Raw genomic sequence first — 25,571 nt, forward strand, 5'->3', positions numbered from 1 at the left:
ACTCCTTCCCTGCATTCCACCAGCCTCACATCCTCACCATGTGCAGCCTCTCTACCCCTTCGACCTCTCATCTCCCACTCCTCCGTCACTCACCCTCTGCCTCACCCCACCAGCTGTCTCACCCCACCCTGTCATACCTCTCAGCCACCCATCGCCTGTCCTCTCACTTCACCCTCACAGTCTTATCCCTCACCTGTCACGCGCCTGCACACATTCACCCACCACTCTCCCCACATACTCTCGCTTCCTTCCCATTGTATCTCTCACCCCTGCATCACCTCGCCCCCTGCCCCACCCTACCCTCATTTCATCACCCTCGCAGTGTCACTCTGTATCATCCCTGCCCATCCTATCTCCCCCTTTCTTAATCCCTTTCTGTGTCTCACCCCCACCTTCACACCGTGAATCACCTCCCCCGCAGACTTCCAGCACCAGACCCCATTCATTCTGAAAGCTGGCAGTGTTTGCTGCATCTCGTGATTAACCCCTTTGTGCCCTCGCCCTGCCTGTTGGTGCTTCTGGGAGCCATGCCTGCCCTCCTCCAGGAGCAGATTCCTTACTCTGCCTTAAACATCAGGCCCAGTACTCGGCACCACTGCCCTGCATCTACACATGGGGGCAGGGGCACCCCAACACCAGAGGAGCCCGCTTTTGGAACCTTATAAGTATTTTGTTATGCAGCACAACATCCTTGGTGCACCAACATTAACTCTTGCATAGTTAAACACTTGTAAGGTCCCAAAGGCGAGGCCTATGGGCTATGCCAAAGCTTGTTATGTGTGACATTGATCTAGAAAACTTCACCAGCATCACAATTGTTAATTGGTCACATGAAGTTTTTGGGGGGTCTACTGTGTCTCTGCCAGTTGCCACATGTGAGATCACGCTATCAGTCCTCATGTATATCACCACAGTCAATTTGACCAAGTAGTTTCTTCTCTTTCAGTTTTCCTTTTTGACATTAATTCAAATATGTCCTGATGTAATGTCACTGATGTCAGCTGCTGTGCCTGATATCGCTATTTTTGTAATTGCCTCTGATGACTTCACATTTGACAGCTGGTTTTCTTGGGTGACATCAACATTCTTGTATATAGAATGTTATATCGCTGCTGCTTATTTCCTTGTGTGATATCACTAATGTCAAAGCGAGTATGTTACATCACCTGTCAGTTTCCTCATGTGACACCACTGCTGGTAGTTCATTAATGTGACATCGCTCGCTCTTAGGTGCTTCGCGAGGTGTCATCAATCTGTTCCATATTGTGAAGCCACAACTCCACGGGACGACGCCTTTCCCTGCTTTCTCACATGTGTGCAGCATTCGTTCAGCAATGCCCCACTGATCGTTGGAAGTTGCTCTCTCTGCCGCCTCCCCAGCTCATAATTACATGTGCAGGCATGCACATCAACGCTCTTTTACATTTTCTGCTGATGCTGAACAATATCGGCAAGAAACAATGACAAAATGAAGAGGTCTGCATTGGCATGCAAAATGCGAGACCTATTGGCTTTTCCAAAGCTTGCTCTACCCTATTTTCGTTTTCTTAATCTCTGCCATTGTTTCCCTTCTCGGTCATTCTTGCTCCTCATGTTTTTTTTATTACAATCTGATTCTAGGGTCTGACAATAAACCAAATAGTCAATCATGGAATCACCAACTAATACATTCATTTTTCAATAGGTAGAGCATATGCACTTTAGCACTGATCGACAGTGGTAAAGTGCCCAGAGTCATAAAATAGCCAACAACAGGTCAGAAAAAATATAGGAGGAAGGCAAAAAGTTCAGAGATGACCCTGCAAAAAAGGCCAAGTCCAACACATAACTTCCTATTGGGACCAGATAGGGAAACGGAGTTTAGTAATCCTGAAATTAGAATATAAAAATGCATCTTTTAGTAAAGATGATTTTTATATTCTGTATTTGAAAATACCACTTTTAGAAAGTAGGCATTTTCTTGCGTAGCCATCCTGTGGGCCTCTGCTGGGTTTGATGATTGACTGTTTGGCTTTGGAGTGACTGGGGCAGGGGATGTGAATTCTATTCAGACAGCCACTGGGGGCGGGTGGTGAGGTGTGTCTTGCCTTGCCTGGATGAGTCAGGGCTGGGCTGACTAGACCTGGGCTGCATTTACAGTAGTGGGAGGATATTTCCTTGTACCTGAATGGGTCTGGTCTGCCTTGAGCAATGATGTCTTGACCTCCTGCCAGAGACAACAGAACTGGTTTGGACTAAGCACAGGCACACTCTGCCTGAGAGAACAAATTAATTTTGAGTATGAAAATTGGGTTCCAGGACCCAGAATTTTAGAACTCGCTGGAATCAAGCAACCTGCCCAGAAGAAGAGCTGGAAGAGCTGCCAGGAGGAGTACTGCCCCATTGCTGTGTTGTTGCTTTGTTGGGTTGGCCTACAGTTGCTGCTTTTGCCTTGGGGAGTGAAAGGACTGGGCTAAACTTTCTATATTTGTGATGAGGATCTCAAAGGGCTTGAAGTAGAGCTTGCCTTCTGTTCTGAAGTCTCTGGGGCTGCAAAGACTTCACCAATCTCGAGGTACCACTTCTGGAACAGTTGTTTCAGTATCCACAGAGAAGGGGAAAGCAGCCGATTGTGTCACCGACTCCGTCGCTGGCGCTGTGTCCTGAAGGCACCGCAGAGTGTACCGCCGCATCTTGCACCGCAACCCTGGTCTCACCGAAGACGACAACTGCCACTGCTACCACCGATCCGCTGCTTGCACTGTGACCTGTGGGCACTGCACTCCGCACCACCTTACTTCATTTCGCCGCCCTAATCTCACCGATGTCGCTGCTGCCTGTTGACGTCGATACCTGTGACTGCATCATGGCTGGGGCACCACTTGTAAGTTTCACAATGCACCACCTCATCCAACACCGCAGTCTGGACTGACCGTCACCAGTTTCCCGCAAAAAGCTTTGTTGCCTGCACAGTGATGTGTCAGCACTGCATCGAGCACCGCCTACACTCCGCACCATAGCCCTGGTCTCACCGATGCTGCTGTATGATCGCCACCAAACCTCTGCCTGCACCTTGCTTTGAGGGCACCACATGCTGCACTGCTTCACTTCCCATTGCAACCAGCAACAGGTGCCATGACCGGTTCGCATCAACGGCAGCAACGCAAAAGGGACTGTTTACGAATCTGTCAACACCCACGACCGACGCGGTCTGACAGACCTGTTGGATTCTGTTGTTTTCGGTATTGCAGTAGCCCCGGACAGAGCTACCAACTTGGAGGAACTGTGTTTTTGAGTTATTTCTGCAATTTTGAGGATATCTTGCAAAGCATATATTTTCAGGTACTGTACGCTGAAGTCTTATCATTTGGATATTTTTTCGGATATATGGGTATTTTTCTAAACAGGTGTGGTGTCCTTTTATACTGTTTTCACTGTATTACTGTTGGTTATGTGAAAATGCTTTACATACTGCCTCTGGGATAAGCCTGACTGTGCGTACAAAGCTACCAAGGGGGGAGGGTGAGCATGAGTTATTTAGGAGTGTATTCCCCTTACTCTGACTAGGAAATGGGTCCCTACTTGAGTCAAAGGTGCAAATCATTACCAACTAGAAACGTGCATTTTTATCCCTCATTGAAATGCAGTGGGTGCTCAATTCTGATTTTGAAGCCTGCACCCGGCCGCCACTGCACCGCGATGTTTGTTCAAACCCCCAAAGACTGATATTTTTAATTAATAATCATAGGGCAATAAAGAACCAGAGTCTAACATGTGTTGTAACGGGACCACACTAACACAGTGTGCAGTATCTTTTTTCTCCACTCTTGTGGTCAGGTGGATAGTGTCATCATTGGGTCATAATCACCTAAGTGTTAGGTTCTTCAGGTGATTAACCAACCTCCACCAGAAGGGAAACTCTCTTTGTGTTTCGCAGTCTGAAGCGTAACTAGTGATTAAAAATATATCCTGTCCTGTATGAATAAAACTTTATTAGGACAGCACAGGGACATGATTAAAATACAAAGTGGAATGTAATTAGATTAGTGATTGCTCCACTGCACTGAGTGAGGGGTCAACATGTTTCGGCCTAGGAATTGCTCTTGCAGGTCTGGTGGCCTTCTTCTGGACCGTGGAATGAGAGGTGGTATTCAATTTTCAGATCACCTTTTTTTGGAGATGGGGTTAGATCATTCACATACCCTTCTTCGTAAGTGAGCCTGGTGGCTCACGGTTCATGTTATCAGTGCAGACTTGACCTATGACTTAATAAAGGATGCTTCAGTCCTCCTAGGATACGGGAGAAAGCAGTTGTTCATGAAGGGCAGGCTCGTCAGGGTGTCTCTAGCACAGTTTAAACAGTGGTGAGGGGCCCCATTTCCTTCCTTGCACCAGGGCCCAGGACACACTCTCAGACTCACACTTTCATCTTTCATTGTCGGTTCTTGTAGAAATCCAATCACTCTCGCTTTCAAAAAGATAAATAGACACATTTGTTTAACTTGCTTTTAAATAAAGCAGTTTTTTTTAAATTAATACAATCACTCTTTTCTGCAGCTTTATGTATTTTGACATTATCGTGATTTGAGAATATTATGAAAAAGAATCAATTCATCAAACACCAATGTACAACCTTTGTGTGATTACTTCAGATGAACGGGTCTTCCGGACTCAAGGCAGATGTACGGATATATTTTCTCTTGAAAAGTGGCGGTGTAGGTGTAGATATGCTGTACTTTTGTATCATCGTAGAAAGACACCAGCCCCTCCTCATAGTCTACAAAAATTCCCAAGTTGTTAATTTCGCCTACAAAACGTTGGTATTTGAGCATTTCATACACAGCCTGATACATTGAATCTGTTTGTATGAGAACCCAGACGCCGTTGCTGGGGGAAAGAAGAGTGTTGCTGTTTGTGCCTACTGATTCGCTGGCGACCCCTATAGTCCACAGGAAGAGATCAGATGACGCATAGAGTTGCATGACGCTCTCTCCTGGGTCTATGGTCACTTGCCAGTACCACTTCCCTGAGAGGACCCCCGTGGCCCCCCGGACACAGCGGTACATGCCGCGGTTGCGTAGTTCCTTCCCGTCACTGCTGATGAGGAAAGTCCCGTCTGCAGCCTTCGGATCCACCGACAGGGGCGCTGCGGAGACAGAGAATATCATCAGGTCACTCACCCACTTTTCAACACTTACGAATAGTGCATAAGTTCTACTACTGCAGCGCGAACAGATGCAAAGCTCTCACTGGTGCAGCAGGTGCAGTGGCGCCGGACCTGTCTGTGGCACTCCTGTACTATTGCAGTGTGAACAAGGGCGTAGCAGGTGCAGTGTCACCCAGTCCAGCCGGTGGCCCTCCTGCAAGAAGGTCAGTACTGCATGTTTTAGATGTGTTTATTTTTTGTAAAAATAAGGGCCAGGTGCTTTTCAGGAGGCCACTGCACCACCTGTGCCCCTGCCAGCGCTGCCAATGATATCACACTCCTCCAAGTGCATCAATGCCACCTATTCCAGTCCCTGAAGCTATAAGAATGGCTTGGGGCTGCTATTGGTCATTTTCAGGTGTATTGGGTTGACAAACAGCTGCTGTGCTCATCTGCAAATTAGACAAATGGTGCCACCATGTGGCAGACCATCATAAACGTCAATGTTGACAATTAAGTGCCGTGAAGAGCACTGGACACCACCATCTCAAATTAAGCATTGTGTCGGATGCACGTTAAAATACAGAACAAACCTACACAAATGTCTGCTAGAACCAGAGACAAGTTATACTAATGGGCAGGTGCTCCAGGTTAGTGTGAAGGGTGCAATCTTGAGCAGTTGTGCCTCACTCCTCAGGTTACACCCATGTCTGAGGGCTAGTGTGTTTAGCTGCACACAACGTCACACATCATCTCACATTCTTAGATGATGTGCGACGTTGCGTGCCCCTACTTCTTTCATGTCCTAGAGTCCGTTCCCCTACTTTGGTATTGTAAACATACCTCCCAGACGGCAGAAATCGCCAATGGCTCTGCTTTTGGGGACGGGCAGAGAAGGAAAAGGACTCTGTCTTTTCCTTCGTGCCCAGAGAGGACACGGACAATGTCCAGTTCTCTCTCCCCCTCTCTTTGTCACCCCTCTTCCCTCTCTTTCTGTCTCGCTCCGCCTCATTTAGTGAACCTTGACTTCAAAAAACTAGTATTACCCTCTCTTTCCTCCTTTTGTTTATTTGCTCCCCCGTGAAATGGATCCAAAAAAGAAAAACACTTTTGTTGGAAACGTCATCTTTTTCTGACTTTTTTCAATTCCTAAGTGTGGCGAAAAATAAAACATTCAAAATATGAAAACGAACTAAAGTAAGTCAGAGTGGTTGCAAGGTGGCCACATTGATTTATTCACACCTAAACCCATTAGCAGCACTTTACAGTGTTTGCTGGCGCTACGTTTGTGTCCTCATCTCTCTTTGAACAACAGTAACTTTTCAGGGAAAAGCACTCTCTAATTTCTGAATAATGAGTGTAAAAAGAAAAAGGTAACCATGTTGTTCCTTCTTAAATTTCACATGCTTTACTTAATCTTGCATTCCCTACGAGTGTTTGCTTTATCAAGGATGGTGTTAATTTTTTTTGGGCAGCATATTGCTCTTGTCTAGTGTGTCATTTGAACTGAGTATCATTCAGGTGTTTATAGCGGTCAGTGCAGTGCACGTTTCTCTCAGTGGGCAGTATGGTCCTCAGTGGGTGAGAGGATGTGGCACTATGGTAAGAGCTGCTGAATTCGGAACCGGGGAGCCGGGTTCGGCCTTCATGACCAGTCCCCCAGACCATGCTCCTGAGGGAGCATATTCCCATGCTAGACCTTAGAAGGCCCCACAAGACCTTAGAAGCCCTGGCGTCTTAGCACCAGCCGGTGGACCCTAGCAGTGGCAAACCTTGAAGGCCTGTCCGCCACAATTCTTTCTAAAGTTCACCTCCAGTCTTGCGGCCAGGCCGATGAAGCAGCACATCCTAGAGCGACAGTGATCCAGTCTCTGTGACTCTGTCACTGAAGTCACAGGACCCTGGAGCAGGGTGGCTCTAGGGCAGTGCGACTGCACCAGGCGATGACCAGCCACGGTCCGTGCAGGTAAAAGTGGCGGGGCAGAGGGTCCTAACACGGGGGGATTTCAATGGACAATGCTGAGAGAAAATTAAATTAATAATACATTTTCCCTCAGCATCATCGCTCGAAATCCCCCTCTTACTCGGCCCCACTGCCCCACTGCTGTTACCTGCTTGGACCGCGGTTGGTGCTGACTTCAGGTGGGGGCGTCTTTGCAAGTATAATATGGTTTGAAAGGCACTTGCTGCCTCCTTCAAGGCCTCCAACAATTTTCTGCAACAATAAAAATATCATGATAACTCCAGTGATTGTTCTGAGTAGATAGAGCTGGTGTTTTGCCTAGTGGACGTTTTGACTCATGGAAAGGAAGCGCAGAGGGTTAATGTGCCTGCTGCAAAGAACATGTACCATGCAGATCATAAAGTGCACATGATGTAAATAGGTCAGTGGGTTACTGCTTTTGTCAGAGAGACACTAGTGTTACTTGCAATTTATAAGTTAAAATCCTAACCTAGAACAGTGAGCTATGAACTGTCACGTAAGAGCTGCAGGCAAACTGCAAGGTATAAATTAGAGCATTATGGTTTTTTCCCCAGTATTTGATTATCCTAATGTTGCAAAAAGGGTTCATTTGGATAGAATTCAATTTGATTATTAAAGAGAACCCCCAACCATGGTATTACGTTTTAAATTCTGAGTTTGTGTTTCTCCAGACCAATCACTATTAAACTGTGCTGCCTACTAGTTTGGTTGTCATGTGACTCTTACATCCTGTAGTCCTTTGTGTTATCTAACATTTCCTATTCAGTGATTTACACACGTATGAATGATTGTCTCTGTGTAATATGTGTGATGTAAAGTCCTCTGACACCCTACACTGGAATTGATGGTGCTGTACATTTTTTGATACGTTATCATTTTGCCATTTTTACACATTCTAACAGTCTCTGCAAAGATGTTTCCTTATTAGTACCAGAGGAACATAAAACTGCAGCAGTGAGAAAGGTGACCAGTCACCCTTTGCAGTGGGCCCTTCACTTCACAGCAACACAAGTCACATTTATGAGTGACTTTTAATCCGTTTGAGCTATAAACAATTCATTAGTTAAAATCGTCGGATTATGCAGCAGATGATGTATTATGTGGCAAATATGGCAGAGCCATAATTATGTGAAAAACATTTGCAAACTAGGATGTTTTGCCATTCATGTTTGAACTGCTCTTGTGGAAACAAGGGAGGAGAAGTGCTGATGACAGAAACTCCATGGCTTGGAGACAAAAGGCTTGCGCTTCCACTTTTAAGGATATTTGGGACATTCTTTGATTAGAAACCTATCCCACTTTGTGAATGTATTTTAATGTCAATAACTTGGATTAAACCCTAAATAAACATGAGTATCCATTGGTTAAGTTAAATAATGTAATAAGCTGTAACCGGTTGGTGAAATGGGAAAAAAATACTACCAATGTTCCTCTTTCTGCCACACCTCTGACTCCGCCCACTGACGCAATCCCACAGGCGCATCTACAGATTCACTAACCTTTCACACGAGGCAGTGTACAGAGGCAGCGTGCAGAGGCAGCGTGCAGAGGCAGCGTGCAGAGGCAGCGTACAGAGGCAGTGTGCAGAGGCAGTGTACAGAGGCAGCGTGCAGAGGCAGCGTGCAGAGGCAGCGTGCAGAGGCAGCGTGCAGAGGTAGCGTGCAGAGGTAGCGTGCAGAGGCAGCGTGCAGAGGCAGCGTGCAGAGGCAGCGTACAGAGACAGCGTACAGAGGCAGCGTGCAGAGGCAGCATACAGAGGCAGTGTACAGAGGCAGCGTGCAGAGGCAGCGTGCAGAGGCAGCGTACAGAGGCAGCGTGCAGAGGCAGCGTGCAGAGCTGAGTTTTGTGAAAGGAGAAAGCAGAAATGTGCCATAACAACTAAGATATCTAAGATGTAGCGCCCTCTGGCTCCATCATTCAACACTACAGGAAAGAGGAGACTGCAGGACGGAGCAGGGCGAGCAGCGAGAGCGAGGACTACAGCAGAGATGTGATGTCAAGAATAGGAGGCAGCGGCGGATCCAACTTCACTCTTCGGCAGAGGACAGTGCAGTCAATGGGAGCCCCAGGGAAAGGCTCCGTGGATGAGATTAATTTACTCTCTTAATTTCTATGCAGGTAAGTACTTAATCAATAATAACTCAATCAGAAGGAAAGAAAACAGAGTCCGTGGTGTTAGAGTTTCTAAGGGTTTTATTCCTCATAAAGGAATCAGGATATCATGTTCTGACCACCACAGGGGTGTCAGAAGGGATAGATGAGCGCGCTCTCGTTTATTGATATTACATAGCTTATATACTTGATTTACATCATAAGTTTCAATGTGAGAGGCGTAACAGCTGAGAGAAGACAAGATAACAGTATACACGTGGTACCAATACATCATCAAGAGGCGTAAACTAGGCGTGAACTAGAGGTGTGTGCTAGAAACGTCACTGACAGGTGACGCAAGTGGGTGGCACCAAGGGGTGGTGCTAACAGAATGTTGCAATGTCAGCAGAAATCGGAAGCTTGGATGCGCGCGCAGCTGTATGACGTGTGACTGACGGGGTGCAGGGGTCTTGACATTTACACTGACGGGAAGAGACAGAAGTCTGGCATGTCAGATCAACTTGTACTTCTATCATATCTGATATCTGATGTTTAGAAACTATACTATCTGGTCGGAAAGGTCTCTAGGGTAGGAGCTATTCTATGCTAACTGTGGATGCGTGTATAAGCGCCTGAGTGTCTACATGTGAAGCGTGGGGGCACGGGGCCTTCCATGGAAGCATGGCAACGGAGGCTATGAATTACTTGTATTAAGACAGATCGGCCTTTTGGCTCTGCAGCTGGAGAGGATGTTTACAGGATCTAGTAGGCAGGAATGTATTCTCGGGGAGCGGAACAGATAACTCGAAGGTTATAGTCAGTCTTGGCAGAAAGCAGGCTTGAGCTGAGCGCAAGGGGCCGCGCTGAATGTAGGACATAGTTCATGAGTACAGAGGTAGCCTGGGCAGAGCCAGGAGCCACAAAAGAGGTTCAGATGGCAGGAATTCAGGGCCTACTCTGGCTAGAGCAGGAAAAAGTGAAAAGTGTGCTACAAAAAGACGTTGGCATAGCATACTTAGGAACGGACTATATAATCCATTCATGGTGCGTCTGAAAGAGGACACGTTGACGGTGGACGCAAATGTATTTGCGTCTTCATAGCTGGCACAGGAGGGAAGTTACATGCACTTTAAGCTGGTACATGGAGTCGGTGGGGTACGCGCTAGGGAACACAACATGGCCAAAATTTAATTTTCCTCATTCCCTCCTTGTTCCCTACGGACCCTTCATGAAATATCGATCCTCATGAATCGATCAGTCTGTTCTTGTAACATCATTTGTTCTTCTTTCTTTCGGTTACGTTTTGAGTGGAAACTGGAATGCTCAATACAAGAAGTGGCACATAGTCCACAAATCGCTGGCCCACACTGTAGGCACAAGCAGCAACTGAATACTAGGACTAGGCCAATGCCTAGGAAGGATAGGATCTTCCATCCCCAAGCTGTTAACGTTGTCCAGAACCAACCGGACCAAGTCCAGGTGCCTGGATTCTGATGTATCTGATTTGCAATTTTATGAAGACGGGTGATAGCTTGATATACAGATGGTGCATTCTGTGGAATGAAAACACAGCAGCTTGACCCGATGACCTTACAGGCTCCACCTCTATCTGCCGAGATGACGTCAATTACAAGACGATTCTGAAGGACAACAACCCGCATAGCGGACTGCTCCTCTGTTAAGTTTCCTAAGGCGGAGGTAGTTTCATTTACTACAGCTTCAAGTGTTCTAGTTAATCTGCGTATTAATTTACTATTCTGGACAGGGCCTAAGAAGAAAAAGAACCCTTTATTAAAATCAGTGTACTGTTCCCATGCTGTTTCTGTGTAGTCGACAAGGGGGGCATCTCTTCTGGGTCTATTCTTTACTAGATTGCTATTTCTGTGGTAATCAGAAGGAGCTAGAAAAACGGGTGGCAAAAGGAATGCAATGTAACAGGTACCATCCCAATCTGGAGGTAGACGAATGTATGCGGTATGACCACACACAAAGTAAGAATGACTGATAGCTTTGAAGGATGACTTTCCATCATCACTGAATTCGACCACAGTGGTGCATTTACTATGACCTAAGTGTACTGAACCTTTCTTCTTGATACATAATTCACCAGTGACTGGCAGTACTGACACAATAGGTAGAACTGGTGCGGCTTCGGATTCGACAGTAAGAATCATAAGGCTAATTGTGTAATTACCTAATCCATATACTTCATTTTCTAGATCAGTTCCTATTCTAATGGGCAGTCCCTCCTTATCCGGGTAACAGACGTCTAGTAGGACCAAGTTCAAGTTTCCCCAAACCCAACCCCCATCGAAAACAGCAATGTCGGGATCTAAAGAATTAATTATCTTAAACCATGCCCCGCAGGAGCCATTGTGAGTGAACGGATACGGAAAGAGAGGCAGTGCTCCCTTGTAATTCTGGTAGGGAGGGAGTCGGCCACATATCCAGCAATTTGTAGCATTGTTAGTTTGATGAGAATGATGTAACATACTAATGAATGTATTGTTGCGCAGCGCAAGTCTGTAGGAAAGCTCATGAGGAGGTAACTCACTAAAAGTGTGTTCAGCAGAGACATTGTAAGTAGGTTGTTCACGCTTGAAGATAGGATAGTATATAGATAACAAGATACTAGCAATGATTATTAATATACTGAAAATAAACATAATTATTAGTGTCACTATGCAGTGACTACGAAGTGATTTACAATATGTTCTTTTCTTTTCCTCTCTCTCTCTAACTCGATCTAGGGGATACATGTCAGAAACTATTTAACCGATTCACCTAGGGGAGGACTTAAACAATTAAACTGTCTGACTTGCTAGATCGTAACTTCATACGATATTGTTCTTGAGGAGTTTTTTCTCGTTTGCATTCGGAAAAGTCTTTTTTATCAGAGTCTTTGGTGGGGGTGGGTGTGTCTTGTTCCGGGTTCAGTCCTGGGAATGTTTTGATATGGCTTAGGTGGACCCACCCCTTTCTTCCTTCCAATTTGACTGCGGTCTTTGTTGTTAGAAGAACGGTCTTCGGAGACTTCCAGCGGGGCTCCAACGGACTTTTCCTGTCGAAGTTTCGGACTAAAACAACGTCACCGGGGCGGACATCATGCTCCTTCACATCGGTGTTGTCAGGGAAGGCAGCGGCAACCTGTGAACGACATGATTGGAGTGCAGACATCAAGGAGGCAAGGTAATCTGTCAACATATTAGAATCAACATCGGTTATCTTTTTAGGAATGGGCGTCCCCCACATATTCGGTGGTCTTCCAAAGACCACTTCGTACGGAGATAGCCCTGATCTCGAATGGGCGACCATTCTCATATAGAATAGTGCCACCGGCAGGGCGACTATCCAGTCGACCCCTTTGTCCTGACATATTTTGGCAAGGCGAATCTTTAATGTCTGATTATGCCTTTCTACAAGGCCTGCTGCTTCTGGATGTCGGACACAATGGAACTTCCACTGGTATCCCAATAACAAGGAAACTTCTTTCATTAGGGCAGACGAGAACGGCTGACCGTTATCTGAGTACACGACACGAGGCAAGCCGTACCGTGGGAAAAATTCACGAACCAACTGTTTGGCAGTGGTCGGAGCAGTGTAATCTGGGACTGGATATGCTTCGGTCCAGCGGGACAGAGCACAGACAACTACGAGAACATATTTAAATCCTCGACAACGGTCCATCTGGATATAATCCATCTGGAGGACTTCAAAAGGGTGATCGGGAGGATGAAATCCACCTTGCTCTACAGGGACGCTTTTACCTGGATTGAACTGACAACAGATCATGCAAGTACGCACTTTCTGTTTTGCGGCTGCTCGTAAGTGTTTATTGTTCCAGATATTTTGCAAACTGTCTAGCATTGCTTTCTCTCCTAAATGGGCAGGACTATGTGCTGTATTTATCATGACTTGAACCATAGAGTCAGGGAGAAACCATGTAGATTTTCCCTTCGTCATCCAACCCTGATCTGTCTGGATCCCTCCTAGTTCGGTCCATTTCTTTATTTCGTCTGCAGTAGCGTGTGTCTGAATGTCAATAACATCTAGGGTGGGATCTCGGACTGTCATGCAGTTTGTCGGATCTGTTGTCTTGGTCGTGTCAGCTGTCTGAGTGTGAGTCAGTGCTGTATGTTTTGCTGTCTGATCTGCCAGGTCGTTACCCTGGGAGACAGAATCTGTGGCTTTAGTATGGGCTTTACACTTCATGACTGATATGGCTGAAGGCAGATGTATTGCTTCTAACAGTGCTTGAATGAGAGGACCGTGCTGTATCTTGGTACCATGAGAGGTCAGGAAACCTCGTTCCTGCCAGAGCATACCAAAGTCGTGTACGACTCCGAACGCATAACGGGAATCTGTGTATATGTTAACATTTCTGTTCTTTGCTAGAATACAGGCTCGGGTCAGAGCGATGAGCTCTGCTGCTTGAGCAGACAATGTATCAATACGATGTGTTTCTTTAACTTCAGTTTCAGTGGTCACGGCATATGCGGCCACTAATTCTCCTGTACTTGTTCTCATGCATGAACCATCCACATAAAGTGTCAGGTCTGGATTTGTCAGTGGAACATCTGTTAAATCTCGTCTGGGCTTTGTTACTGCATTAATAATCTCTATACAATCATGTGGAGCTGGATCTGTCATAACTGTAGGTAACAATGTTGCTGGGTTCAAGATACTGCAGCGTCTGATTTCTATGTGTGGCTGGAATAATGTCAATTCGTAACCTGTCAATCGTGCTATAGTTAGGTGTTGAGTCTGGGTTCTGTTTAACAGAACCTCTACAGAATGTGGAACTTGTACTGTTAACTGATGACCTAAAACAATTGAATCGCTTTGTCTGATTGCTAACGCTGTTGCTGCTACTGACTTTAAGCATGCAGGGAGTGCCTGTGCTACTGAATCCAATGTACTTGAAAAATAAGCGCAAGGCTTATGTGAACCTGCTTGATCTTGAGTGAGGACAGACAATGCTGTACCATCACGTTCTGTAACAAAAAGTGTAAGCGGTTTACTGTAACATGGTGTCGCTAAAACTGGTGCTTGGCATAAAGCTTTCTTTAATTCCTCAAAGGCTTGTGTGTGTTCCTGAGTCCAAGGAAGGACAGTCGAAGTCGCTGCCTCCTGTGTCGTTAACTGGATGAGTGGTTTAGCTAGAAATGCATATTGAGGAATCCATTGTCTGCAGTACGAGGTGAGGCCTATGAAGGCCCGCACTTCTTTTTGTGACTGGGGTCGGGGCATGTTTACTATTAACTGAATGCGATCGGGAGTGAGCTGTCTCCCCACTTTGGACAGCAAGTGACCCAAGTACACAACTTGCTGAACACAGAATTGTAGCTTCGAAGGAGACACCTTGTGTCCCTTGTCGGCCAGAAAATGCAAAACTATCAGAGATGCTTGTTCACATTCAGGCTCACTTCGTGCGGTGATCAGCAGATCATCGACGTACTGTAATAAAGCTGTATTAACTGGCATTTGGATACAATCTAGTTGTCTTTTCAGTGCTTGACTATAGATGCTGGGGCTTTCTGTAAATCCTTGAGGTGCGCGGGAAAATTTGAAACTTCGTCCATTTAAACTGAATCCGAAGAGATATTGGCTCTCCGGGTCAATGGGTACACTGAAGAAGGCGTTCTTGAGATCGATTACAGTAAAGAACGTTGCTTCTGAATCAATAGCAGTTAACAGGGTGGAGATATCGGGGACCACAGGATACTGTGGTACAATGCATTTGTTCAGTTCTCGAAGATCAATCACCAGCCGGTATACTGGCGGTGCATTGCGGTCTGTACGTTTAAGAATTGGAATGATGGGGGAATTACAGATATTGGAGTCGGTCTCTACGACCACTCCCTGGGCAATAAGCTCTTCAATTATTTTCAGTAAAGCCACTACAGCATCGGGTGGTAACTTGTATTGTCTGATTCTGGGTAGAACAACTCCTGTCTTGAGTGTAACACGGTATGGTGTGATATGCATACAACCTACATCAGCTGGGCCTTTTGCCCATAAGTGATCTGGTACATTTTTCAATCTGACATCAAAGTCACGTAGAACATAATGACCCTTGAAATCTCGTAGAAAGAGTCTGACTCCCTCCGGGGAACAGCAAATTATAGCTCCTAGAGCCTTCAGTGTTTTAATTCCTAACAGATTTTCGGGACATGATTTCGTAAGTAACAAATCTGTAACTAGAGATAATGGACCCACAGCTAGTGGTACTGGTTCTGATACCTCATTTACAATAGGCTGTCCTGAAAACCCAAGGGAAACATTCTGTGAGCCTGAGAGGGGTGCCCCTGGAACTTCATTATGACTTATAGTAGTGCGACTTGCCCCTGTGTCAATTAAAAACTTTCTGTCTTTTCCTAATACGTGACTATGTACATATGGACCTTCTTGATCTACAGGAATTTCAATAAGAGGCAAATCACTTTCCCTCCCTAGGCTGTTTCATGTATAACGCTGATAGTCCGGATATGCCGACTGGGCATACTGGTACATTTGTTGTGAGACTTCTCTAGTTGCAGCAGCGGGCTGTGTCTGAGCATGCTGTGGCTGTGGTACTGCTACTGTCTGTACTGTATGGGACTGATCATGCATAGGCTGTGTATTCTGCATTGGCTGTTCGTTCTGCGAGGTCTGTTGATGACCCTGTTCATGTCTAGGCGGACGCGGTCTTTCTTTAGTTTTACCTGTCTCGATGTTATGTTTCAGGACTGGACATTCATGTACGTAGTGACCTGGCTGCTTGCAATAATTACATGTCCCTTTAACGGGAGCGGCAGAATGATTTGTCTGAGCCCCACCTTTTCTATGACCCTCGGCTGGAATTGTCTGAGCTACTAACATTTTCATCTTCGTGTCTTTCATACGTTTCTGTTCCTGCTCTTGTTCTTCCCTAATTCTATTCTGGTGATATTGTAACATTTGTAACATCTGTGATGGCGTATTTGCCTGCCAAGTACTTTCAACCTTGTACACTCTATTTTTAACTAGTGGTAGGGCGTTCTCTACTAACTTTGTTACAAAAAGGTGTGGATATGACTCGCTACTAGTTTTTAGGCCACTATTGATAATGAAACATTTCTCGAATCTTGAATAAAAGTCACTAGTATCTTCATCTTGTTTCTGTTTACAGGACGAGATTGCGTCCCAATCTTCCTTTCTAGTCGTCAATAATCTTGGCAGAACCTGTACTATTAAACCTGGTAATGCTTTAGTCAGATCCCCAAGGCCTAACCCTGGGACTCGTTTCTTTTCTTCGTCTTCTATCTCCGCCCATGCTATCTTTGACTCTCCCACTTCCCAATCCTTCTCCTTTAATTTCTCGTAAATGCCCGTGGGCAACAGTACTTTTAACATTTTCATAATATCATCATACGTGTAATCTCCCATCAATAACATGTCTTTAAGCTCTCTGTGAAAACCTGCAGGGTCTTTATCATGGCACGGAACTAATTTCTTCATTTCTAATAGTTCTAACTTAGTCAGTGGTGTGTGAACATACACACGTTTCAGGGTACGATCCTCGCCCATAACTGGATGTACTTCTCGTAAGGGATTCTGGCTTTCAATGCCGCCACCGCATTGCATGTGGTACATTTTTCTTTCTGGAGGCGGGGCGGGAACATATTCAGAGCTCAGGAAGGTGTTATACTTACGTCGTTGTTCTAGAATTATTTGTATTAATTTGGTACTAAAACCTCTCCATCTATCCATGATTAGTGCTTCTAATGTTTCGTGTAAGGGACCTGGATCAGAATGATGGTTTCTGAACTTGATAAGGAGGTGCTGAATCATGTATACACCTGCTATTTTCTGCTCTTCCGGGGAAAGGTTCAAGAATGTCTGCACTAACGTGTCATCATTATATATGTCTGCGTTTTCGGCCCACAACACGGCCGACCGGGCTAGTTCCTGTTCATCCATAGAATTGAGTATATGATACCCTACTCGATCTCGAAGCCTTTTATCAGTTTCTTGGAACTGATGTTCTGAAGAATTCGGATTTGTTAAAGCGGAGAAAAGAACTCTCTTGCTCTCCGGACGGACACCTTTTCTAAGGTAGTTTCCCCTACCTACATACGCTATGATATCTGTAGACTTTTCTGATGTTCCATCTTCATCTTCCTCCCCGGAGGAAGTTTTATCAGTTTCTTCCTGATGTGCAGTTAATACTGCCTTTCTAATTTTCTGGGACATAGTGGTTATACAAGTTCCCTTGTCATGTTTCGCGTCTGCTATATTTTGGCCCCACTTGTTTAATGCGTCTAACTCACTTTGATCTGTCCCGGGCCTGTCTCGTTCTCTTATCACACAATTAATGAAGAATCGTAATATCTGTTTCTGAACGTCAACTTTCTGTTTATACATGGCAGCTTTGACACTGTCGGGGTCTTTCCCCGTCTGTATGAATTTGTATAGTCTGTCGAGAGCTTCCTGCATTCCTACATAGCATAGCAAGTTATCGGTGGCAGATCTTAAGCGCAGTGATGCTAATACCATCAGATCGTCTGTTCCGGGTACTGGATCATATCTGCAGAATGACATCCTATCTTTGAATGCGTCAAGCCGGGCTGAATAGGGAGACTGGAAAGGATTCTGTGTGTCCTTTAAATGCAATCTGTGTGTCGGTGGCGGGGTCCGTAGACCCGCTGTCGCACCTCCTGAGGCGGATGCTTGGGCATTATCTCTCCGTGGAGTCTGTATCTGGACTTGAATCTGTCTTTTAGTAAGATCAGGTAGTACTGGTTTCGATAGGTCTGTCTTAAGTACGGGGGGTGGCGGAGCTGGCGGAACGGGAGAGGTCTGTTGCGGTACCGGTGGAGCTGGATCTGGGGGCGCAGTGCCCCCCCCATCCCTGTCAGTAGGCAGGGCACGAACAGGCATGTTGGTATAAGCTGGTGCTACATCCTCTAGATATGAATTCAGGAATATGTCTTTAGTAGTTTTATGCATTACTTTAGTTGGAACTAACGGTGTCGGTAAGTTTTTCGGTATTTCTGATTCAGTTTCGGATGAGCCATCTGCTGCGAGGTACATACCGTTTACAAGATTATTTCGGGCACGGTCTATTTGTTCTGTTTTTACTCGGATCCCTTCAGTAACTAATTCGTTTTCTCGCTCTTTATCTGATTCTTTAAGTCTGTCTTCTCTACGGAGCGCTTTGTCCGCACGCTTACGTGATTCCTTACGCCAAAATTCTATGGCGTCTTTCTGAGATTGCCTAGCTTTCTTTTTCCATAATGCTTCTTCTACCCTCATGATGCACTCGGCATCCCACGTTCCGGTAACAGGCCATCTGTGTCTCTCGTCTAGGTGTTTGGTGTAATCGGCCCATAAATCTAGATATAATATGGCATCTATGCCGTGCTTTTGATACATAAAATTGCCTGGAGTGTCCCTAGGGGGGATAGGAATTTCTTCCTCTAGTAACCCTTTCCTAGTTCCGATCTGTTTTAACTTACTGAGAAACGGCATCCTGCTTACTTATTTACTGAACACTAGATCTTTATTCCTTAATACCTTTTAACAGCTATATTGTATGGGGAAAAAAAACACAATAATACACGTTTAAACAGTCACAGTCATACCACGACATTAATTACATGAAAACATTGAAGACATAGCTAACTACCCCCTACACTGAATGTACCGCTCAACGGTACGGATACACTGCTGTAACAGTGCAGAAATTCGGAATCCTAGATATACTGCTAAACAGTACAGATACACTGCCTAAAAACAGTGCAGACCGGACTTGCGTACCCAAACCCGTCTAGATACGACCCAGCAATGGTACTCACCGGGAAGCACGGAAACAGAAGGCCTCGGAAAACTCGACTGGACTCGACTCGAAACTTCGGAAAACTTCGGAAAACTTCGGAAAAACTTCGGAAAACTGGTGGGCCTCTTCACACCTCGGACCTTGCTTCTTTCGGCTGGGCTCTGGTCGGGATCCTCCGCACTCCTCACCGCCTCGTCTGGGCACTGATCGCAGTCTTCGTCACCTCCGTGTGTCAGAGGGGGATGCAGGAAATCCTGCCAGTACACGTGTTGTCCGTCTAACTGATGGCAGGGGACACGGATTGCAACGCACCTTCCGGCGCGTGAGGTGGGGGAGGGGTCCCTATTCGGGCGCCAAAATGACGTAAATAATTAATTTACTCTCTTAATTTCTATGCAGGTAAGTACTTAATCAATAATAACTCAATCAGAAGGAAAGAAAACAGAGTCCGTGGTGTTAGAGTTTCTAAGGGTTTTATTCCTCATAAAGGAATCAGGATATCATGTTCTGACCACCACAGGGGTGTCAGAAGGGATAGATGAGCGCGCTCTCGTTTATTGATATTACATAGCTTATATACTTGATTTACATCATAAGTTTCAATGTGAGAGGCGTAACAGCTGAGAGAAGACAAGATAACAGTATACACGTGGTACCAATACATCATCAAGAGGCGTAAACTAGGCGTGAACTAGAGGTGTGTGCTAGAAACGTCACTGACAGGTGACGCAAGTGGGTGGCACCAAGGGGTGGTGCTAACAGAATGTTGCAATGTCAGCAGAAATCGGAAGCTTGGATGCGCGCGCAGCTGTATGACGTGTGACTGACGGGGTGCAGGGGTCTTGACATTTACACTGACGGGAAGAGACAGAAGTCTGGCATGTCAGATCAACTTGTACTTCTATCATATCTGATATCTGATGTTTAGAAACTATACTATCTGGTCGGAAAGGTCTCTAGGGTAGGAGCTATTCTATGCTAACTGTGGATGCGTGTATAAGCGCCTGAGTGTCTACATGTGAAGCGTGGGGGCACGGGGCCTTCCATGGAAGCATGGCAACGGAGGCTATGAATTACTTGTATTAAGACAGATCGGCCTTTTGGCTCTGCAGCTGGAGAGGATGTTTACAGGATCTAGTAGGCAGGAATGTATTCTCGGGGAGCGGAACAGATAACTCGAAGGTTATAGTCAGTCTTGGCAGAAAGCAGGCTTGAGCTGAGCGCAAGGGGCCGCGCTGAATGTAGGACATAGTTCATGAGTACAGAGGTAGCCTGGGCAGAGCCAGGAGCCACAAAAGAGGTTCAGATGGCAGGAATTCAGGGCCTACTCTGGCTAGAGCAGGAAAAAGTGAAAAGTGTGCTACAAAAAGACGTTGGCATAGCATACTTAGGAACGGACTATATAATCCATTCATGGTGCGTCTGAAAGAGGACACGTTGACGGTGGACGCAAATGTATTTGCGTCTTCATAGCTGGCACAGGAGGGAAGTTACATGCACTTTAAGCTGGTACATGGAGTCGGTGGGGTACGCGCTAGGGAACACAACATGGCCAAAATTTAATTTTCCTCACTGAGTTTTGTGAAAGGAGAAAGCAGAAATGTGCCATAACAACTAAGATATCTAAGATGTAGCGCCCTCTGGCTCCATCATTCAACACTACAGGAAAGAGGAGACTGCAGGACGGAGCAGGGCGAGCAGCGAGAGCGAGGACTACAGCAGAGATGTGATGTCAAGAATAGGAGGCAGCGGCGGATCCAACTTCACTCTTCGGCAGAGGACAGTGCAGTCAATGGGAGCCCCAGGGAAAGGCTCCGTGGATGAGACCACCACCCAGGGGCGTAACACAGGCCCACACATCCCCCGCAGTGCGGGTGAGGGCTCAAGCTCAAGGAGGCCCCCTCAGCACTGCACTGCGGCCTGGGAGCTCCTAATAGAGTCCGGAGGGGCCCCTCCACGTACCTGGCAGGGGGACCCCCTCAATTATCGTTACGCCACTGAGACCACCATGACCCACGGACCAGTCACGGCCTCAGACAAGCACCGGGGGGGGGCCCTGCGGTAGCTTGTGTGGTGAAAACAGGGTTCGTTATTGGGGGTTTTGGGTGACTGTAAAACCCCAAGAGGTCAGGAGTCGAATCCTCCGAGTAGGACTTAATTGTACGAAGGGGAGCACAGGGGTGCAAACCTCCTCAGAACGCTTATCATTCATGTTCACACTTTACTTTGCCTTTTGTTATCATTTATGATCCTGCAGTCGGAAGCAGTGATCCCCGTGGGCTCCACCTATGATTTCCTTCACTTTTGTTTGTGTTTCACAGTACGGGAAAAACATATGATACTTCACAACTACCCTTGATAAGGCCACTCATGCTGTAGCGGTGGTAATTAGTGAATGAAAAAGGCCTGGGGCCTCATTTATGAAAAATGACGCATCGCTACGTGACATACCAGTCACAAGGAGTTACATGTGAAATGGCCTGCGTCAGTCTTACGCCTGCTGTGAGGCAGGTGCAAGATTTTGACGCAATGGCGTCCTAAAAGTGACGCCGTGAAATCTCATAGATTTCACTGCGTCACTTCTAAGACCCTTCCTTGCTTCAATACGCCCCCTTGCATACATTATACCGGGCGCAGGTATAATGTGGCGCAGGGGTTTACAAAGTGACGCAGATGCATCACTTTGTAAATATGGCGCAACAAGATGCATTTTTAACGCCACTGGTGCGTCACAAAAAGTGACGCACCGGCGGCATAAAAGTGACGCATCACTACATAAATGAGACCCCTGATTTCTAAAGTCACTAATATGCTTTTCCCCTGAGGGTACTGCTCTGAGGCAGAAAAAGAGAGAGAAAAAACACATCCCCCCTTTTGAAGGAGAAGCCGAGTCGGAGGGCACTTACAACAATCAGTTATCTTCATTACGAGACTGTATCTTCTTTGTGACAATAACTTTATGTATCTTTAAACAGCTGTGAACGAAGGCCATCGGTCTGGGCTTTTCCATGAACCCTGGGACACACATGCAGAGTAGGAAAAGGTTTGGAACTGGTCTAGGCAGTTTTTTGTACTGGAAGGGAATCTTCACTCCCACACACACCCTGGCACTATAGCGCAAAGGTGTGTGCATGGCGCTTAGCAGAAAAACTCTGCACCAACGCTTAGGAGAGGGGAAAAGAAAGCCATATCACTGTAGATATGGCTCTCTCCTGCTCTCTCCCGGCCACACACTGCAGCACAAATTTCTTTGTGTTACAACTCACACTTGTTACATATTTTTATGCATACTGTATCACACATGGACTAAACTAAACAGATAATTTCAAATGCACAACATAACTTAGAATGGTACCTCTGTAGACTGTTGGGTTAAAAACACGACTCTCTGCAAAGATGAAAGAGAAACATAGTGAGATATTTTTACACTTTTGTAATTTCTTTTACGTTTTAGAACTTTTATATAGCGCTTACATGAACCGAAGGGTATCAGAAAGCTTTACAACAACTTACATGAATTCACACAGTCACAGTACATTATACATCTAGATTCTGGAAGTTTCTCAGTTCGATAATTATGAAGTAAAAGTTCCTTTCAGAGTAACTGAACTTCTACAGCTGGTGTGGCTCAGAGGTAATCTGGTTTGCCGGTGTGGAGGGCTTTATACTCTGCAGTCAGGGAGGTATCCCGGCATGCAAAAATATTCATAATATTATTAATTCGAAACATGGGGGTTAGGGCCTCCAAAAGTAAACATTCTTGATGACCTGGAGAAGTTCCAGTTCATAAAGTAAAGAACATGAGCACATCTGTGATGACGTGCGCAGAGGTTCTGCCATTGTGCCTGATCTGTCAGCCTTGGGGCAGTCTTCTGCTGAACCTTCTGCATACTTAACTCCCATTGTACGCCTCTGGGCGCTTCACCACTGCTAACAAGTGCTAAAGTATTTATGCTCACTCTGCTACACATGGCTGAATTGGCACATTCCGAATTAACATTTACTTTACTTGTAAGTCCCTTGTAGAGTGGTATCCCATATACCCAGGTCCTGCAAATAAAAAGCTAGTAGTGGGCCAGCAGCACTGATTGTGCCACCCTCTTGAGTAGCTCTGTACAACATGTCTCAGGCCTGCTGTTGCGGCCTGAATGTGGCGTTATATTACCATATCAACTGGTGATTAAACCCCCTTTGCAAGCCTTAAACTCCCCTTTTAAGGTCGAACCGAGGCAGCACATGCGCTGTCTCTCCGAGACATACAGTAATTAGTAGATACTCAACCTAATGGCTTTTTATTGGTTAATTCCCTTGTCTGGTAAAATCTCTTTGTTTTGACTGGTTAATGTGTGTTTTAGTTCCTCCTTTTCTTTTTTTGGGAATGCCTAAGCAGCACCGCGTAACTACTGTAAATATGCTACCAGAAGAATGATGTATTTTGCTTCGAACTCTTTAGTTTTTGGTTGCTTAATTTGATTGTGCATGGAGGTTTTTTTTTTTTTTAGACCGGTGAGATAGTGTTTACGATATATTATTTTGACTGGTTGAATGAAGTGTATTTTTTTTCTTTGTTGATATTTTTTCAAGTAAGGAGCATATTTTTGGGGGTTCTTTTTGTGACTTCATTTAAACGTGCGTGCAATCAATCAGTTAATAAACATTTGTTGTTTTAATTAATTAAAAAAATTAACAATTTGTCACTTATGTAAAAATTCAACAGCAAAATGTGATAATTTTCTTAAAACCTTAAAAGCTTTACATTCTCAGTTATTAATATACAAGCGTATATAACAGTATGTAGCATATAGTTAACAAGTTCTGTATGTTAATTAATAGGTGTCTCACTGTACAATGAAAAGGTTACATTCAGGCTTGATTTGAAAATGACAAACAATCTCACCTGAATTTCTTAGAAGGTAAAGTTTTTTTACCCTATCGGGGTGATGGCTGGCTGTATTGTTTTAAATGCTCGCTCATGGAAGTTAAGACACTTTATCAACTGACAGTTCATTCGAGTGTCAGTCGGGTCCAGATCTGCTATTATGGCTGATCTGCAGGTCCGTATTATTCTGCTGTTCAGCGCATTCCTTAATAAAGTGACTCATGCCGTGCAAAGTTTGGAGCATATGCAGGATAAATGGGTGAAGTCCTCTTTATTGCTGCCTCAGAGTCGCCATTCTGTAGTGTTCCGGGGCGCAAGGCAGCGGTCTAGCTGACCCGCGTCGCCGGAGCACCCCTGCACTGACGTGTGACGTCAGACGCCGGGGAGTATAAAATAAAGAGGCGTGGCTACGACAGTCAGTCGGAGCCACGTGTGAACTGCAATACCGGCTCCTGTCATCTTTAGCGTTACAAGGCCGCTTACCCAGCGCTAGCCCAATCGCAAACGCTACACTGGCAACGAGGGTCCCACAGAACCCACCTCCCTACTTTGCACGACGTCCCCCGCTGCCCTGCAATATCTCTGGGCGGTGATTTCCATTCTTAGGTAACAAGAAGGGAAAACGGACGTTAGGCCCAGAGCCACACGCACTGAGGCCTCACTCACAAGACAACAAGCAAACGTGGAAAGGAGGCTAGGGCAACGCCCGACGAGCGGAAACAGCGCTTCCCGTGACAACAGAGCGGGTAAGGACAGCGCACCACGCCGCCACCTCATACCAAGAGTCACCCCACAGGCAGAAATACACGCATCACCGCCAAAGCCCCAGAGCCAGGTCGTGAGAGTGCGCCCAGTGCCAAAGGGACCACACAATTAGCCCACAGAAGGGACAATCATCTCTGGCCTGGCCATTAACCCCACGAAATCCCTAGGCTTCTATTTCCGCGAAGGGCAACAACCCTCCCACATACAATTTGGTGATTACCGGATCCAAATAGCGCCGACCACATTTAAATACCTAGGCATTAACGTTTATAGAAGACAGGAAGACCAGATTGAGGGTAACGTGCGGAGGGACATTAATGGTCTTCGAAGTAGTGTGAACTTTTGGACATCCCTGCCACTATCTGTCATGGGTAGGATAGCAGTTTCAATGATGGTCATGCTCCCCTGTATACTGTACTACTTCGTAAACCTGCCGGTCCTCCTCCCACAACACATATTTGCCACACTGAACACAATCCTGATTACTCTCATATGCGGTCCTGGGAGACGGCGAATAATCCTCAAGAAACTACAACTGAGCACCAGACAGGGAGGCCTTGGTGTACCAGACTTACGGAGCTACTATTACGCAAGCCAGTTGCAATGGCTGTCACGATTGGTGGCGGGTAAGAATTTACACAAGATTGATCTCGCACAGGACCAACTAGCATGTGGAGAGCTGCACTCCCTTCTGTTGCCCGGAGCCAAGATCCCTCGAGACTGCCCCCCCCTGCTGCATACTGCTTTACTGTGCTGGTGAAAGGCGTTGGCGTACACGGCAGGGACCACACCCTATGCAGATAACATTCCCCTGTTAGGGCTCCCAACACCGCAAGGACGTCCGACACAACTCAGGTTACAACCTTAGGTAGAGGCGAGAATGGATAGAGTGGGTGACCTGTTTGGGGACGACACACTACTGGATCAC

At 45.9% G+C, this 25,571-nt stretch overlaps 1 protein-coding gene across 1 annotated transcript in view; it reads right to left on the bottom strand.

The window, feature by feature from the left end:
• Positions 1-4,622: 4,622 nt before the first annotated feature.
• Positions 4,623-25,571, bottom strand: part of LOC147729455 (CD5 antigen-like) — a 335,364-nt gene continuing 314,415 nt past the window's right edge. Inside the window, exons 5-6 of the mRNA XM_086954324.1 lie at positions 22,355-22,387; positions 4,623-5,125 (exon numbers count right to left, since the gene is read on the bottom strand). Of these exons, the coding sequence (XP_086810450.1) occupies positions 4,623-5,125; positions 22,355-22,387 (536 nt within the window). The remainder of the gene's footprint in view (positions 5,126-22,354; positions 22,388-25,571) is intronic.

Source organism: Lissotriton vulgaris, chromosome 2_1 (genome assembly GCF_964263255.1).
Source record: "Lissotriton vulgaris chromosome 2_1, aLisVul1.2, whole genome shotgun sequence".
In the NCBI taxonomy this organism is placed as follows: domain Eukaryota; kingdom Metazoa; phylum Chordata; class Amphibia; order Caudata; family Salamandridae; genus Lissotriton; species Lissotriton vulgaris.